General features: G+C 34.1%; 1 protein-coding gene across 4 annotated transcripts in view; it reads left to right on the forward strand.

The window, feature by feature from the left end:
- Positions 1-17,548, forward strand: part of LOC134856789 (gamma-aminobutyric acid receptor subunit rho-1-like) — an 83,528-nt gene that overhangs the window by 43,828 nt on the left and 22,152 nt on the right. For 3 of the 4 annotated variants that reach the window (XM_063873063.1, XM_063873064.1, XM_063873066.1), the window contains 2 exons: positions 8,638-8,775; positions 12,066-12,080. In XM_063873063.1, the coding sequence (XP_063729133.1) occupies positions 8,638-8,775; positions 12,066-12,080 (153 nt within the window). The remainder of the gene's footprint in view (positions 1-8,637; positions 8,776-12,065; positions 12,081-17,548) is intronic. The other variant, XM_063873065.1, reaches the window with a different exon arrangement.

Raw genomic sequence — 17,548 nt, forward strand, 5'->3', positions numbered from 1 at the left:
AGAGCGATTTAGAAAATGTCATGTTGCGTATTATATGGCTAAATGATGCCTAATTTTATCGAAATGCTTTTGATCAACTCAAAAATTTACAACTTGGCTTTGTATATGTCTATTGAAATTGATCAGAGAAAAAAACATCAACCACAATTTTTTGTTAGACTTTTTTGAGACAACAGATCAAATTTACCCAGTAGCCGATTTGGAGGACACCCCGTTTCTGGGATTCGAACCCTGCCGACCCTAAGTGTGCCCTTATTGGATTTTTGAGATATCCTTTTTTGGCTGAGTGAACCTAAAATTGTTCTGAACGCGCCTTCGTCCGCATCATAAAATAATGTTGAGTGTGTATCGCGCGGGGGAAATCATGTTTTATGAGTTGGCTGGCCGACCCTAAAGATTTCTAAAGGCGCCTTCGGCTTCATTATCAAATAATATTGAGTGAGTAGCGCGCGGGCAGAACATCTTGGATCTTTCCCACGTGAAGCTACAATCTAAAATCTTTTGATCAGTACTTTCTAGGTCGAAAAGTGAAAATTTCAAAAATTTGCGCAAAAAACTCAAAAACACTCATTTAATCGAACTGGATCTGAAAACTGTTAAGTAAGCAATTTTTCTTGTCATGAAACAAAAGTAAATAATCTTGGCGTCATATCAGAGCAAAGCCCTGAAAGTTTTTACTGCCTTTTAGTGATTTTGCGATGGTTTCTGAAAAAAACTGTTCAGATAGCATGAAAAAATTCTCAGCAAATTATGAAAAGTTTTTCATCAAAAAGGTAGCATGTACAAAATGATTTAGCATTTCAATAAAATGAAATTATTTCAGTAAAATTAGTTTGGGTTTTTTAAGCCGTGTTACAATAAGTAGCAGCACAGCCAGTTTCAAGAAACTCTTTACAAAATTGATCACAGGCGAAAACTTTTTTTGAATATGAGACCAAGAGATTGGCCTAAGGAATTTGTTCAGAAATCATTGAGATAATCCGAATAGGTTTGTGTTTGGGTGTGTGTGTGTGTCGCGTTTGGTTGTGAATTCGGGCTAGAAGCGTTTTATTTTGTTCTTAGGTGGAATCGATTTTTGTAATGTTCACTGAAAAACACTTTCAAATCCAAATTTTGTCGGCGAATCCATGACAAGCAAAATGATCAAAAAAAAAACAAAAAGATCCGTTTATATGATTCGTTAATCTCAGGAATCAACAAAATTAGAACGATTTAGCAAACAGCCATGTTGCGTATTCTAAGGCTAAATGATGCCCAATTTTATCGAGATGCTTTCAAACAACTCAAAAAGTTACAACTTGGCTTTATATATATATATCAATTGAAATTGGTCAGAGGAAAAAATCTCAACCACAATTTTTCGACAGTCTTTTTTGAGACATCAGATTAAATACACCCAGTAGCAGATTTTGGGGGAAAACCCCCTCTCTGGGATTCGAATCCTGCCGACCCAAAATGTGCACCCTTTGGACTTTTGAGATATCTTATTTTGGCTGACTGACACTAAATTTTTTTTTCTAATGGGACCTACGACTCCGTCATAAAATAATGTTGAGGGACTAGTGAGCGGGGGAAATAATGTTGGACGAGTTGGCTGACGACCCTAAAATTTTTCTAACGGCGCCTTCAGATCCATTATAATATAATGTTTAGGGAGTAGCGCGCGGACGAGAAGATCCTAGATCCGCCCCCCGTAAATCCAAAAACTACAAGTTTTTGATCATTACTTTCTAAAGCGAATAGGTCAAAGTTTCAAAAATTTGTGCACAGAAAATCAAAAGCATTCATGTAGAGTTGAGTGTTTTTTTTCAGAAGTAAATTAACTAAAATCAAAAATTTTATTATGATCTTAAAAGCTTGCAGGCTCGTATATCAGAGAAAAACCATGCATTTTCCAACTGCCCCGTACAAGGCATTGAATTGTTTTTATTGATAATTTCGCGACGCTAAAAGTTTTAGCTTGTCAATATCAAAATTTAAATTTAAAAATTTCAGTCGGTGAGAAAAATAAAAAAGACTAGTTTATTTGCTTCATCATTACGAGGCCAAACTGTGCAATTTGGAAATTGTAAGCGGATTCCGCAACAGGTAGAAATCGGATTTGTTCCGGAATCTGCAAAATTGTTGTTTTTCTTCGATCTTCTCTGCCATTTTGGATTCCACCGAGAAATAGCTAAAACACTGCATTGCTCACAATTGCTCCAAAAACAGACAATTTTGCGGAATTTGCAGCAAAAAGTGTGGAATCCGAAACAAATCCATGAACAAACAATATTAATGTGTTTAGTATACAATTAAGCTGTCGCGGAATCCGCAACTGTAAATGGAATTTGCAAATTGTAAGCGGAATCCGCAAATTGTAAGCGGAATCAGAAAATTGTAAGCTGAATCCTCATAAATTTGCGGAATCCGCGTACATTTGCGGAATACGCTTACATTTGCGGAATCCGAAACAACTATCTATGCTTGCTCGTTGCGGAACGCCCAGCAAAACTAAAATGCCGACAAAATTTACGTTACAGGTGTTTGTACGCAGAATCCACTGAAATTTTGTTAGTGGAATCTTCTTACATTTTGTAACATGATCTAAGACTTGTCTCTGGAATCCAGGAACATACAGACACAAGAATGTGCGCCTTACAGTGCACAGCTTAGCCTTGTAATGTCTTTGATGTAGAATAAATTGCCAAATTTTTACATTGGTTTGATTGTGAGATAAACTGCATGCAAAACAACCCTGTTTTGCGCTTGCAACACCATGCAAAGTTTTTTGATGGCGAATAAGTTAGCCCAAAACAGAGCCTAAGTAGTAATTTTCATATCTTGATGAAAAAAATTGCTGCTAAAATTACCGCTGCTAAAAAAAAACGATCAGCTATTCAATCAAACAAACTGGCGATTTTTACGGCCAATATTACGAGGCCAAACTGTGTACTGGATAGGCGCACAATTTTGTGTCTGTATGTTCCTGGATTCCACAGACAAACCTTTAAACATGTTCTAAAATAAATTGGATTCCACCTAGAAAACTTCCGTGGATTCCGCGTACAAACACCTGTAACGTAAAATTTGTCGGCACATTTGTTGTGCCGAGGATTCCGCAACAAGCGAATATAGCTAGTTATTTTGGATTCCCAACTTTAAGTATTTTCCACAAAGCGTAAGTGGAGTCCGCAAATGTAAATAGAATCCGTAAACTGTAAGTGGAATCAGAATTTTGTTTATTACTGAACTTGCCTATGAAACATTAAAAGCTAGAGCTGGATTTCTTATCTATAGCAATGCCGAATTTCAAAAGCAAGGACTTAACCATTGTCAGCGGACTCCACAATCAAATCTTACAACGTTCGTCAACTAAACCGGTGGATGTCACTTTTTAGTATTTTGAAAACACAACACCGAATATATTCAATCTTTGGAGTCATTGAGTTGAGAGTGTAAGGAAATTCAACACACAGCATATCGCCAAATTAGGTCAGTATTTGGGATTGTATAAATGTCAAATGCTGGTCAGTATTTGGGATTCCATCAACCCCAAACACTGATGATCTAATATATTCTGATTCTAGTGAATTGAGATCGAAGTTGAGATCGAAGTTATCAGGTTTTGAGATCGAAGTTGGGTTGACAGGAATTGAGACCAAATGTTTGGTATTTCAACTGGTAGTTGATCAATGTAGTAATTGAGATTGATTTTTCTGGTGACCATCTAGTAAATTAAAGCTATAAAATTAACGTTATACTACACATATACTACATATATGTAAACGGAAATCGCAAACAAAATGCGGATTCCACGGACAATTTGCGGATTTCACGTACAGTTTACGGATTCCGCTTACAGTTTCGGAATCCGCAACAGCTCAATTTAACTATACAAATGTCTTTTTATTTGTTTGTGGATTCCACAAACTGTTCTGGATTCCACCAATACGGTTGCGGATTCCGCAAAATTGCCTATTTTTGGAACGATTTTGAGCGGTACAAAGTTTTAGGTATTTGTTTGTGGAATCAAAAAAAGCGAAGACGATAAAAGAAAAGTAGCAAAGCTGCAGATTCCGCGACAAATCTGATTTTGGCCTGTTGCGGATTCCGCTTACAATGCACAGAATGCCCAGTTTGGCCTCGTAATCAAAGAGTTCGATATTTTTGAATTACTCTAACGACTATGTTAGATATTGAGAAAACATTGCTCATCAAATTTCTAAAATAAACATACCAATGATGCTGAAAAAACTAATATCAAGACATTGAGAATCAAGACTCAGACTTATTGTTAATTCCAATCACCATTCGAAATATTTGTTTGGGGGCAAAAATAATAAACTTTTCTAACTGCATGTCTCCTTTTAGCTATGATTTTTCTAGTTTCTTACAAGAAGTGTAGTCAAGCCGATTCTGATAGTTCATACTGATTCTGACACACAAAATGAGTCAACCATTTGTTTTCAGAGAATTAATTTTTAGATTATGATGAACTAATTAATAAAATTTCAAATAAATCCAAACTAGGGCTCAATCTTTGCTTGATACAAACTATTGTGTTAACATGAACTGATCATACTCTTATTTCTTTTCTATATAAATCTATTTTTTTTAAAACAATCAAAACTTTTTTAGGAAAAAAAGAATAGTTACCTTCACTGTGTAAGAAAACTGCGTTTAAAAGAAGAACATTTTCAAAACGATTGAAACTTGTATTGGTAAATTCTAAAACGCTAGATACCTAAAAACAGACAATTCTTGTCTAATGGCCATCCACTCGAAAAATTTGATTTTTAAAAAGAATTGTAGAAATTAAATGAAATGTTACATATGTTTTGGAAAGAAGTTATTACACTTTTTATGATGCTTAATTAATTATTATTGATAAATAAACCAATACAGTTACTAAGCATCTCCAAACCGTTTACTACTTCGAAATGCTATCGGTTACAGTTTTTCATTTTCAGCTGAGAGTTTTTTCAGGATGTGGTTGAATGATTCTGTGAGGAAGTTTGTTGGAATCTATTTAACAAACCTAAAAAAGCCCGGAAAGTTTTTTCTTGGTCAAAAACATGTCTGCTTTCAGCATCAATTATGTCAAAATTTTGCTATCATCTGCAGTGTTTACGATTGTTCTAGCACAGAGATAAGACGAATAATCAATGCAAAAGAATCGTACGAGACAATTTAAGGTAGAAATATATAAATGCGAAGCATTTGATTAATCCACGCCTCACCTTGATTGAAACTTGTCGCCTCTTTTCAATTATAACGCATTTATATTTTATCTGGCTAAGCCTACGAGATTTTCTTTAAGGATTTTACCTCTGATACCACTCCCAGAATTAATTCGTGATTGAATACTGCGATTCATTTCTCAATCCTAATTCGCATTTTTCATTAGAAACTCACAAAGTAGGCAATCATGCAGGAGACTTTACATGTATTTTTAGGCTTAAGTAAAACAAGACTGCTCGTATCAGGGCAAAGCCCTGAATGTTCCGACTGTCCTTTAAGGTTTATGGAGCAGTAATAACATTAAAAAATTCAATGAAATAAAACAAAATGAAAAAAAAAATTCTGAAATTTAAAATTTTTTATGAAAATCATCCACCCACACGCCATATAAAGTACAAAAGTATAGATTTCGCTCCTTGCAACAAACAATTATGGCAAACAAGCTTCTTTTAACCAATTTGGAGCGATTTCTAGGACGGATTAACTCTCCGCTTACGCGTTAATAGCGCGAAATATATCGCGCGCTAATTGTCCCCAATTGGCCAAAATGGCAATCTTTAAACCCCCGTAACTTTACGAAAAATAATCACAGGTGAAATATCTTTTCAAATTTGAGCTCAGGACAACAATACCTTTCGATTGATATAAAAAATTCCTTCAAACAAGGCTAGTTAAAAAGTCGAAATTTGTCTGAAGAAAAAAAAACCCACCCCGAGCACATATATTCCGTTACTTTCGTATCGAAAGTCGGAACAACAAGACTACGCGCATAGGAGCAAAGGTACGCGTATGATTGTTCCAAGGGCTTTCAAACTCGATGGAATAGTTTTCGCTTTTGCAAAAAAGATAGAAGATACCATTTGAAAAAAATAAACAAGACTGCTCGTATCAGGGCTCGTATCAGGACTGCTCGTACCGCTTTTTGATTCTATGTAAGTTTGTCTTTCAATAGTTTGAAGACTATATCTATGATACTATACTTAGAACGTAATACGTATTTACCGAACACACATTTTTAATCCGAAACTAAATGAAACAAGACTGCTCGTATCATGGCGAAGCCCTGAATGTTTCGACTGCCTATTAAGGTTTATGGAGCAGTAATAACATTAAAAAATTAAAAGTAATAAAACAAAAAGAAAAAATTTTTTGCTAAAATTTGAAATTTTTTAAATAAAAATCATGCCCCAACCCGCCATATAAAGAACAAAAGGATAGATTTTGCTACTTGTAACAAATCAATTATGGCAAATAAGCTTCGTTAAACTAATTTGGAACGATTTCTAAGACGGATTAACTCTCCGCTTACGCATTAATATCACAAAAAATATATCGCGCGTTAATTGTCCCAAATTGGCCAAAATGGCAATATTTAAATCCCCATAAAATTACAAAAAATGATTACAGGTAAAACATCTTTTCAAATTTCAGCTCAGGACAACAATAGTTTTCGAATGATATAAAAAATTCCGTCAAAAATGGCTAGTTAAAAAGTCGAAATTTGTCTGAAGAAAAAAAAATCCCACCCGAGCACAAATATTCCGTTACTTTCGTATCGAAAGTCAGAACAATAAGACTGCTCGTATCAGGGGGGTGCCCTGAACGTTCCGACTGCCTTTTAAGGTTTATGGAGAAGTAATAACCTTAAAAAATTAAATGTAAAAAAAAATAAAAATGATTGTTTTTTCTAAATTTTGAAATTTTTATGAAAATCATGCCCCCACACACCATATAAAGTACAAAAAGATAAATTTCGCTCCTTGTAACAAATCAATTATCGCAAATAAGCTTCTTTCAACCAATTTGGAACGATTTCTAAGACGGATTAAATTTCCGCTTACACGTTAATAGCGCGAAATATATCGCGCGTTGATTGTCTCAAATTGGCCAAAATGGCAATCTTTAAACCCCCATAATTTTACAAAAAATAATCACAGGTATATAATCTTTTCAAATTTTAGCTCAAGACAACAATAGCTTTCGAATGACATAAAAAATTCCGTCAAAAAAGGCTAGTTAAAAAGTCGAAAATTGTCTGGAGAAAAAAAAACCCCGAGCACAAGTTTTCCGTTACTTTCGTTTCGAAAGTCGGAACTTTAAATAAATTCTCTAGAAATTTTCTTCTTCTAAACTCCTTCCTCCACAAGCTATGTAAAATACAAAGTGATTTGTGTCGCATATGGCAATAAACTATATAGTCCAAGTAGCCTGCCTCAATTCTATTTGGAACGGTTTCATTGACGATTTAAAACTCCGCTTACATATGCTGGGTTAGTTATCGCTAACTGGCCAAACTGGCAACCTTTGAACTCCCCTTACTTTACGAACAACAATCACAGGTGAAATATTTGTTTCAAACTGAGTTCAGCACAACAATATTACTTTTTGGCTGATATTGAAAATTTTTGTCCAGAATTACTTATTAAAAAATCCGGTGAAATAAGAATCCTCGAAAGTGCAACTATTGCATCATTTTTTTTTTAAAAAATTGCGACAATAACAAAAATAGATGTTGAAAGTAGCAATTTCAGATATTTTTTCCCACTTTCGGTAAAAAATCAGGAATATTTTTTGCTAGTGCTGGTTTGTTGTTTAGTAAATTTTCGACACTTTAATTAAGTTATTTACGAAATGTTCTTACCATCTGACGGAATGTTCTTACCATATGGCGGAATGTTCTTCCATCTGACGGAATGTTCTTACCATCTGAAAGAAATTGTTGTCCTGAGCTTAAATTCAATAAAAAATAACTATTTTACCCGTGATCATTTTTTGTAAAGCTACGGTGGTTCGAAAAATGCTAGTTTAGCCTTTTTGAAAAATTAACGGGTGATATAACGCGTTCTTATAATACGCGTAAATGGCGAACTAACGCGTTCCAAATTGAATTGAGTTCTGCAACTGAGATCTATTAAAACAATAGAAGACGCTTAACCAACCCTTTGTGTTTTACATTACCGGTGGAGGGATAAAGTGAAGAAAATTTTTTTTAATGGTTTGTTTGTCAATTTTCAGCCAAAAAACTTGTAATTGGACTTAAAGTTCAGGCGGAACATTGAGGACTTTGCCCTGATATACGAGCAATCTTGTTTTACGATATAAACTTTTTTAGCGAGAAATGCGAACATTTTTCTTGGTGAGAAATGCGTTTTTGCATTGCGCTGACCATTAAGTTATGAGGCAGGGTTCTTTCAAAGTCTTCGCATAGCTCAGAAAATTACTTTTTGACCCGTTTAAGCTACAAAGTTGCCAGTACTTTTAAAAACCCGCTTGATCTCTTGCTCTCCGGTCCCTATGTTATAAAGCCTGGATGCGCCCTTAGGTATAAAAGCTGACATGAAAGTCTCACATGTTGGGGCCAAAAGTTATGGCTCATGAAAAGTATGTAGAACTGTGAGGGTATAATTTGTGTAGACATGTACAATGACGCGGAACAGCAGGTCTACTGGCTGGATGACAATGTGGAGATGGACGACACTCTCTCCTCCACAGCCACTTTCTTCATAGACCCACAGCTCAAACACGACACCAAAGTCAACAGCTGGAGCGAAGGTAACAGGCAACACCCAAACCCCCAACCCCCCATTAGTCCATTCTAATTAGTCACCTCGCGCCACACTCTGCACTACGTGTCAGTTGAAATCAAACTACAAAAGTCATCAAGCACTGAACGGAAACTACATTTATGATTCTCATTTACTTTGATCCCCTAAAATGTTGTCTTATTCTCTGATGTTAATGTCTGATATAAGCCCTCAGGAACCCTTCAATAGCACCCAACTCACTACAATAAGTTATTACAGGGGTGTCATTTTCTTCTATTCTTTACTAAGTAACAATAAGAAAAAAGTCATCTAAAGTCAAAACTAAATGACTACGTCAGAAGTAAACAGCTCAAAATATATTTTTCCAGTAGTTTTTTCCAAATTTTTTTAAGAAAATAGTTTAAGAATATTTCCATCATCTACTACATTTACTAGCATAGCACAAAAGTTTCCACTTTGTTTCTTTTTTTCTTCAGCTTCATGGTTCGCAGTAGGTTCTATAGAATGATATTCTGTTGATATGGAAAAACTTTATCTACATCTTTGTGAAAAAAACTGGAAACAATTATGATCAAGAAACTTATAGACTATCAAGCGAGAAAACTTTTCAGGAATATACAAAAATCGCTAGTTCATTTTTTGAAAATTTGCTTCAAGCTGTACAATGCTGATTTAAATTATCCGGACAAAACGGATAAAACTCTAAAATTAAAATTCGTTTTTCTCAAAATTGGTTACTTTTGGACAAAAACTTGATGATGACAAACCTTGCTTACAATTTTAGCAGAAATGAAATGGTGCAATTCATTTTGTGAAATTCAATTCCAACATTTAATCCCAAAAATCTTTTTAATGGATTTTTTGAGTCAATCAGTAATTACGCCAAAACAATTTGTTCATTTGCTTACAAAGCTGCATTAAAGTTAGAGCCTCTTGTGTAGCTCAACGAAGTTTGAGAAGAGTATAATCTCCAAAAATTGGCTCAACATGTTTGAAAATTGATTTGAGTTTATAAAAAAATTTCATTTAGTGAAAATGTCTTACCGATGCTATCGTATTTTGTTCTGACAAATACCGAAAAGCCATATTTGGTATAATAATTTTTTTTATCTATAATGCTCAAAAAATGAACAAAAAAAAAGCCCAAGCACGAAATAGTTGGATTCAAAATGACTCCAAAAAAATTTAGGCAGAGCAAATAGCCTCGTGAAGGGTTAACTAGACGCACCTTGTTGTTCTGACTTTCGATACGAAAGTTACGGAATATTTGTGCTCGGGGTAACTTTTTTTTCTTCAGACAAATTTCGACTTTTTAACTAGCCATTTTGACAAAAATTTTTAATATCATTCAAAAAGTATTGATGTTCTGAGCTTAAATTTGAAAAGATATTTTACCTGTGAATATTTTTCGTAAAGTTATGGGGGTTTAAAGATTGCCATTTTGGCCAATTTGGGACAATTAACGCGCGATATAGTTCGCGCTAATAACGTGTAAGCGGAAATTTATTCCGTCTAAGAAAACGTTCCAAATTGGTTGAAAGGAGCTTTTTTGTCATAATTGATTTGTTACAATGAGCGAAACCTATTCTTTCGTCATTTATATGGAGCGTGGGGTGATGATTTCATAAAAAAAACTTCAAAATTTAGCTCCATTGGAAACGAATTAACTCGTATGATAGTGAACCCTTTGTTCCATTCTTTGTAAATCAGTCAAAAATTTTTTTTGATAAATTCAACAATTTGCGAATAGAGATTATAATTTTTTTGATTTAAAAAAAAAAACAAAAATAAACTGCTCGTATATCATGGCAACCCAAAAGGTTTCGAGTGCCTTTTATTTGGTCTCTAATAGTTTTTCGGCAAACAACATTTGAGTAACTATAAATTTTCAACTGTCATTTTTACGTTTTCCGTAATAAAATTAAAAGAATCTGATTCAAGCAAAACTTGAGTTATTGACTTACTTGTTTAAATTTTGGAATAAAATTGTGTGTTCGATAAGTACGTATTACGTTCTATGTACCAAAGATAAAGTCTTCAAACTAATGAAAGAGCAACTTACATAGAATCAAAAAGCATTTAGGACAGTGCCTAAATTTTGTGATTCGGAACGCGTAGATTCCAGGTTCAATCCCTACTTTACATTTTCCAATCAAAAATACAACAAGCATAGAATTTATTCATTTCCTTCCATACTCGGAAAATCTGCAGAATTTTCAAAAGATTATATTTGGTTCCTGTGCACAAGTTTCAAATCTTAAGTTAATGAAAAATGTTTGCGCTTCATTTGAGAATAAATGACTCAATTTTAGAATAACATGAGTCTAACTCAATTTTAACTCAAGTTCGTTTAACTCAATTTCGAATAAATTCAAGCGCGGATGCAACTGCAGCCGAGGCGTGGGGCATACTTGATAGCTAGATGCAAATTGCTCGCAAAGTACTAACTATATTATGCCTTGAAAATTTAGTGAGTTGAAAAGTTAGTTTAATATCTAATCTCAAGGTGCCGATTAATTTATTTTTTTTTCAATTCAACGAAAATGTTAGAGTTTCAGACGCTTTATCACATAGAGTTTCAGACGCTAAAAATGTACTGATGTCTTTTGAAAATTTACTGTTTGTCCAACTTGAAAACCGTTTTTTGAAAGTTTTGTCATTCGTTCATCCAGGGGCGGCCAATATGTAGTAATTTTCCAAAAAGTGCCCAAAAACACAGCCTTTTTGACTAGTTCCTCACGTCTTCCCCCCAACGTACCCCCCCCCCCCCCATCCCCCCCCAAAGTACCCCCCCCCCCCTCCCCAATCCACGACGTACCCCATCATGTACCCCCCATCCCCTCACGTACCCCCCTCCCCCCTCCCCCCACCACGACGTATCCCCTCTCTAGTCAGGGGACATCTAACTGTTCAGAACTAAAAACATGCAAATATATTTCAGAGAGCAGCTTCTGAGGAAAACTGATAAAAACTCTACTCTCAGTCGCTCTCCCTTTTGGTCTCGTTTTTTTTCAATTAGGACAAAATAGTTAATTATTTATAAAGCGATTAATACACGAGGGAAAGGACCAGCACGTGGAGCTGTTCAGCTCGTCACGGACACCTGCTGTTAAATCCCTAGTTAATGTTCAGTCTGACATCCCAGTTATTGTTACACACTAGTCCTTGTCTGTCTTCCCACCACTTTCACTTGTGAACCTTTTCGCTAGCAAGCTTGTTTGATTCAATAATTCAAGGTTCCATTCAATGATAACTATCTGTCGTGTGGTAATCTACTGCTGGTAACCCTTGTTTCAGAGTCCGATCACAGAGGTAGAGCAATTGCTTATACATGTTAACTGTTGGAATTGAATGTGCTTCTACTCTTAATTAGACTAACATACTTTTTGGTGCCCACTAAAATGGATGGAGTGGGTGAAACATATGCATCAAATCAACTCCACCCCTCTCGAATAGATATGGTACATTAAACTCCGCCGTTAGCTTTCTAAAAATATTTTGCATTCATAAGATGACTGTTAGACATGTCGCATTATCATCATTACAAGAACATGATGTTGCTTAATATGCACCGGGATTTTTATGACTTGCTTGGGGTTTTTACGCATTTGAAGAACCCAATCCAATTAATGTCTGTCTAGTTCCAACTGAAAGAAATGTTATGAGCTGAGTCTGAAAAAACGCCCCATTTTGCGATTAAGCATAATTTGGATAATGGTTCTACAATTGTTTTATGTGAATTATGCTAAATCAGAGGGGCGGATCTATGATCTTTTCAAGGCTGGGGGCTAGAAAAAATCCAAACTTTTCAAAAAGCTATTAAAAGGCCTATTATCCAAAGTTAACTGTAAAAATTAAAATGCCGTTTCAGGGGCTTTTTAAGAAAACATTTTGACCGAAAAAATTGCTCGTTTTTTGACGCGCGCTGCCCTCGATCCAAGTTAAAATAGTATGTGTTGGCACCTAACGTGCGTTACGAAAAATTTTAGGATCGCTCGTAGCAAAACCCACTAGTCAAACTTTTGGGTAGTGAGGGAGTCAATCCGACTACTGCTCAAGTAGTTTAAATTAAACATGTTTGATCAGCTTCTCTCTCTCTCTCTCTCCTCTCTCTCTCTCTCTCTCTCTCTCTCCTCTCTCTCTCTCTCTCTCCTCTCTCTCAAATAAACCAATAAGTATTGATAAAACCAATAAAAATTGATAAGAAACTTCATATCTCGGAAGCTGAAAAGATTTGAGCAGACAAATTTGGAGGCAAAAATTGCAACCCCTGAAAGTATTCTGGCAGCAGTCGACTATAGCGCTGAGATTATTAAATTTTGCGAAGTTTTTAAAACCTAAATTTTTTGAAAATTTTTCAAGAAAAAAAACATAAGAAACGTCACCTCTTGGAAATAATAGAAACGTCACCTCTCAAATAAACCAATAGACCAAATCAATATCATTCATCCACTGTGTTAAAAGTTAAAATAAGTTAACACTGAGTGTATTACAATCAATTCTGATTGACTTAAATTCAAAACTTGTAACAGGAATAACATCCCCCCATCGGTTGAAGGAGAAAGGTCGCTCGTTCCGCTGTGTCATCCTGTTATTAATTGTATTGTGCATCATACTGTATTTTTGTATGTTGCTCCTTAATTATGTTGTGCAATTAAACTGCTCTTGGTGCCCAGGTGAACCAAAATCTAAGAAATTGATATAGCTGGTTAGTATGAACCTGTCGCAACAAATCAAACGTAAGATTTTAAGACCGTTTTTCTCAAAATTGGGTTGATTCCGAGATATGACGTTTCTTATCATTTTTCTAAATAAGTTAGAAAAACAAAACTTCACAAAATTTGAAATTAATTTCTCTATGGTGGGGTGCTCTCGGAGTATGTCCAGGGGTTGAAAATCTTGCTTCCAAGAGCCTGCTCGAATCATTTTTATTTCCAAGAGGTGACGTTTCTTATGTTTTTTTTTCTTGAAAAATTTTCAAAAAATTTAGTTTTTAAAAACTTCGCAAAATTTAATAATCTCAGCGCTATAGTCGAGTGCTGCCAGAATACTTTCAGGGGTTGAAAATATTGCATCCAAAATTATCTGCTCAAATCTTTTCAGCTTCCGAGATATGAAGTTTCTTATCAATTTTGAAAAATTTTTCAAAAAATTTTTTAGATGAAAAAAAAAACAATAAAAATTTGAAATAAACAACTCATTGATTCGTTCAGGGACGTTCAGGGTACGTTCAGGGTACTCAGAGTACGTTCGGGGATTGCAAATCTTACCAGATCAAATTTTTTAGTTTTTGTAATATGACGTTTCTTATCATTTTTCTAAGAAAAATTAAGAAACTAAACTTTACAATTTTGGTAGGGTGCTCTCAGTGTACGTTCAGGGGTTCCAAATCTTGCCTACAAATTTATATGCTCAAATTATTTAAATTTCCGAGATTTGACGTTTTTATTATCTTTTTTTGTAAAATTTAAAAATAAATTTTCAGAAAAAAAACATGATTTCAAAAAGTTAACAAAATTTGACCTTGCCAACCACATACTTGGGTGCTGTCAGGGTAGTCTCAATGGGTTGCAAACCTGCTTCTTTTTGTGACGTTTTTAGTAATTTTTTTGAAAAGTTTTAGATAATAAAAACTTCAAAGAACTTGAAATTTGCAACTTTATAATGGGGTGCTCTCAGGGTTTTTTTGAATTGGCCTCGAAATAAGAGTAATCGAAAAATTTTTTAGCTTACGAGATATGACAATTTTTCTTGTTTTTCATAAATATTCAGAAAATCTTTGAATGCATTTTGCGAAATTTTTAAAACCTAAATTTTTTGAAAATTTTTCAAGAAAAAAAACATAAGAAACGTCACCTCTTGGAAATAATAGAAACGTCACCTCTCAAATAAACCATTAGACCAAGTCAATATAATTCATCCACTGTGTTAAAAATTAAATAAGTTAACACTGAGTGTATTACAATCAATTCTGATTGACTTAAATTTAAATTTTGTAACAGGAATACGCTCGTTCCGCTGTGTCATCCTGTTATTAATTGTATTGTGCATCATACTGTATTTTTGTATGTTGCTCCTTAAATATGTTGTGCAAGTAAACTGTTCTTGGTGCCCAGGTGAACCAAAATCTAAAAAATTGATATAGCTGGTTAGTATGAACCTGTCGCAACAAATCAAACATAAGATTTTAAGACCGTTTTTCTCAAAATTGGGTTGATTCCGAGATATGACGTTTCTTATCATTTTTCTAAATATGTTAGAAAAACAAAACTTCACAAAATTTGAAATTAATTACTCTATGGTGGGGTGCTCTCGGAGTATGTTCAGGGGTTGAAAATCTTGCTTCCAAGATCCTGCTCGAAGCATTTTTATTTCCAAGAGGTGACGTTTCTTATATTTTTTTTCTTGAAAAATTTTCAAAAAATTTAGGTTTTAAAAACTTCGCAAAATTTAATAATCTCAGCGCTATAGTCGAGTGCTGCCAGAATACTTTCAGGGGTTGCAAATCTTGCATCCAAATTTGTCTGCTCAAATCTTTTCAGCTTCCGAGATATGAAGTTTCTTATCAATTTTTGAAAAAATTTCAAAACATTTTAGATGAAAAAAAAACAATAGAAATTTGGAATAAACAACTCAATGATTCGTTCAGGGACGTTCAGGGTACGTTCAGGGTACTCAGAGTACGTTCAGGGATTGCAAATCTTACCTGCTCAAATTTTTTAGTTTTTGTAATATGACGTTTCTTATCATTTTTCTAAGAAAAATTAAGAAACTAAACTTTACAATTTTGGTAGGGTGCTCTCAGTGTACGTTCAGGGGTTCCAAATCTTGCCTCCAATTTATCTGCTCAAATTATTTTAATTTCCGAGATTTGACGTTTTTATTATCTTTTTTGAAAAACTTTCAAAAAAAATTGGATAAAAAAAATTGAAATAAGCAAACCTATGTTAGTGTGCAGTCAAATTTTCCCACGGTTGCAAATTAACCAACAAATGTGAATCACCAAACTAATTTAGCTTACGATATATGACTTTTTTTGTAAAATTTAAAAATAAATTTTCAGAAAAAAAACATGATTTCAAAAAGTTAACAAAATTTGACATTGCCAACCACATACTTGGGTGCTGTCAGGGTATTCTCAATGAGTTGCAAACCTGCTTCTTATTGTGACGTTTTTTGTAAATTTTTTGAAAAGTTTTAGATAATAAAAACTTCAAAGAACTTGAAATTTGCAACTTTATAATGGGGTGCTCTCAGGGTTTTTTGAATTGGCCTCGAAATAAGAGTAATCGAAAAATTTTTTAGCTTACGAGATATGACAATTTTTCTTGTTTTTCATAAATATTCAGAATATCTTTGAATGCATTTTGCGAAATTTTAAAAACTAAATTTTTTGAAAATTTTTCAAGAAAAAAAACATAAGAAACGTCACCTCTTGGAAATAATAGAAACGTCACCTCTCAAATAAACCAATAGACCAAATCAATATCATTCATCCACTGTGTTAAAAGTTAAAATAAGTTAACACTGAGTGTATTACAATCAATTCTGATTGACTTAAATTCAAAACTTGTAACAGGAATAACATCCCCCCATCGGTTGAAGGAGAAAGGTCGCTCGTTCCGCTGTGTGATCCTGTTATTAATTGTATTGTGCATCATTCTGTATTTTTGTATGTTGCTCCTTAATTATGTTGTGTAATTAAACTGCTCTTGGTGCCCAGGTGAACCAAAATCTAAGAAATTGATATAGCTGGTTAGTATGAACCTGTCGCAACAAATCAAACGTAAGATTTTAAGACTGTTTTTCTCAAAATTGTCTGCTCAAATCTTTTCAGCTTCCGAGATACGAAGTTTCTTATCAATTTTTGAAATTTTTTCAAAAAATTTTTTAAATGAAAAAAAAAAACAATAGAAATTTGGAATAAACAACTCAATGATTCGTTCAGGGACGTTGAGGGTACGTTCAGCGTACTCAGAGTACGTTCAGGGATTGCAAATCTTACCTGCTCAAATTTTTTAGTTTTGTAATTTGACGTTTCTTATCATTTTTCTAAGAAAAATTAAGAACTAAACTTTACAATTTTGGTGGGGTGCTCTCAGTGTACGTTCAGGGGTTCCAAATCTTGCCTCCAAATTTGTCTGCTCAAATTATTTAAATTTCCGAGATTTGACGTTTTTGTTATCATTTTTTGAAAAATTTTCAAAAAAAATTGGATAAAAAAAATGAAATAAGCAAACCTATGTTGGTGTGCAGTCAAACTTCTCCCACAGTTGCAAATTAACCAACAAATGTGAATCACCAAACTATTTTAGCTTACGATATATGACATTTTTTGTAAAATTTAAAAATAAATTTTCAAAAAAAACATGATTTCAAATAGTTAACAAAATTTGACATTGCCAACCACATACTTGGGTGCTGTCAGGGTATTCTCAATGGGTTGCAAGTCCTGCTTCTTTTTGTGACGTTTTTTGTAATTTTTTTGAAAAATTTTAGATAATAAAAACTTCAAAGAACTTGAAATTTGCAACCTTATAATGGGGTGCTCTCAGGGTTTTTTGAATTGGCCTCGAAATAAGAGTAATCGAAAAATTTTTAACTTACGAGATATGACAATTTTTCTTGTTTTCATAAATTTTCAGAAAATCTTTGAATGCATTTTCTTTTTAAAAGTTGAGTGAAGTGCTGTCGGGGAGTGCTGTCGGGGAGCTATCATGTCTTTTTTGAACGCAGCGCCAAATGCTATATTAAAGTATACCCTTCGATTCATCATACAG

The sequence above is a fragment of the Symsagittifera roscoffensis genome, chromosome 1, assembly GCF_963678635.1.
Source record: "Symsagittifera roscoffensis chromosome 1, txSymRosc1.1, whole genome shotgun sequence".
NCBI classification, from domain to species: Eukaryota; Metazoa; Xenacoelomorpha; order Acoela; family Convolutidae; genus Symsagittifera; species Symsagittifera roscoffensis.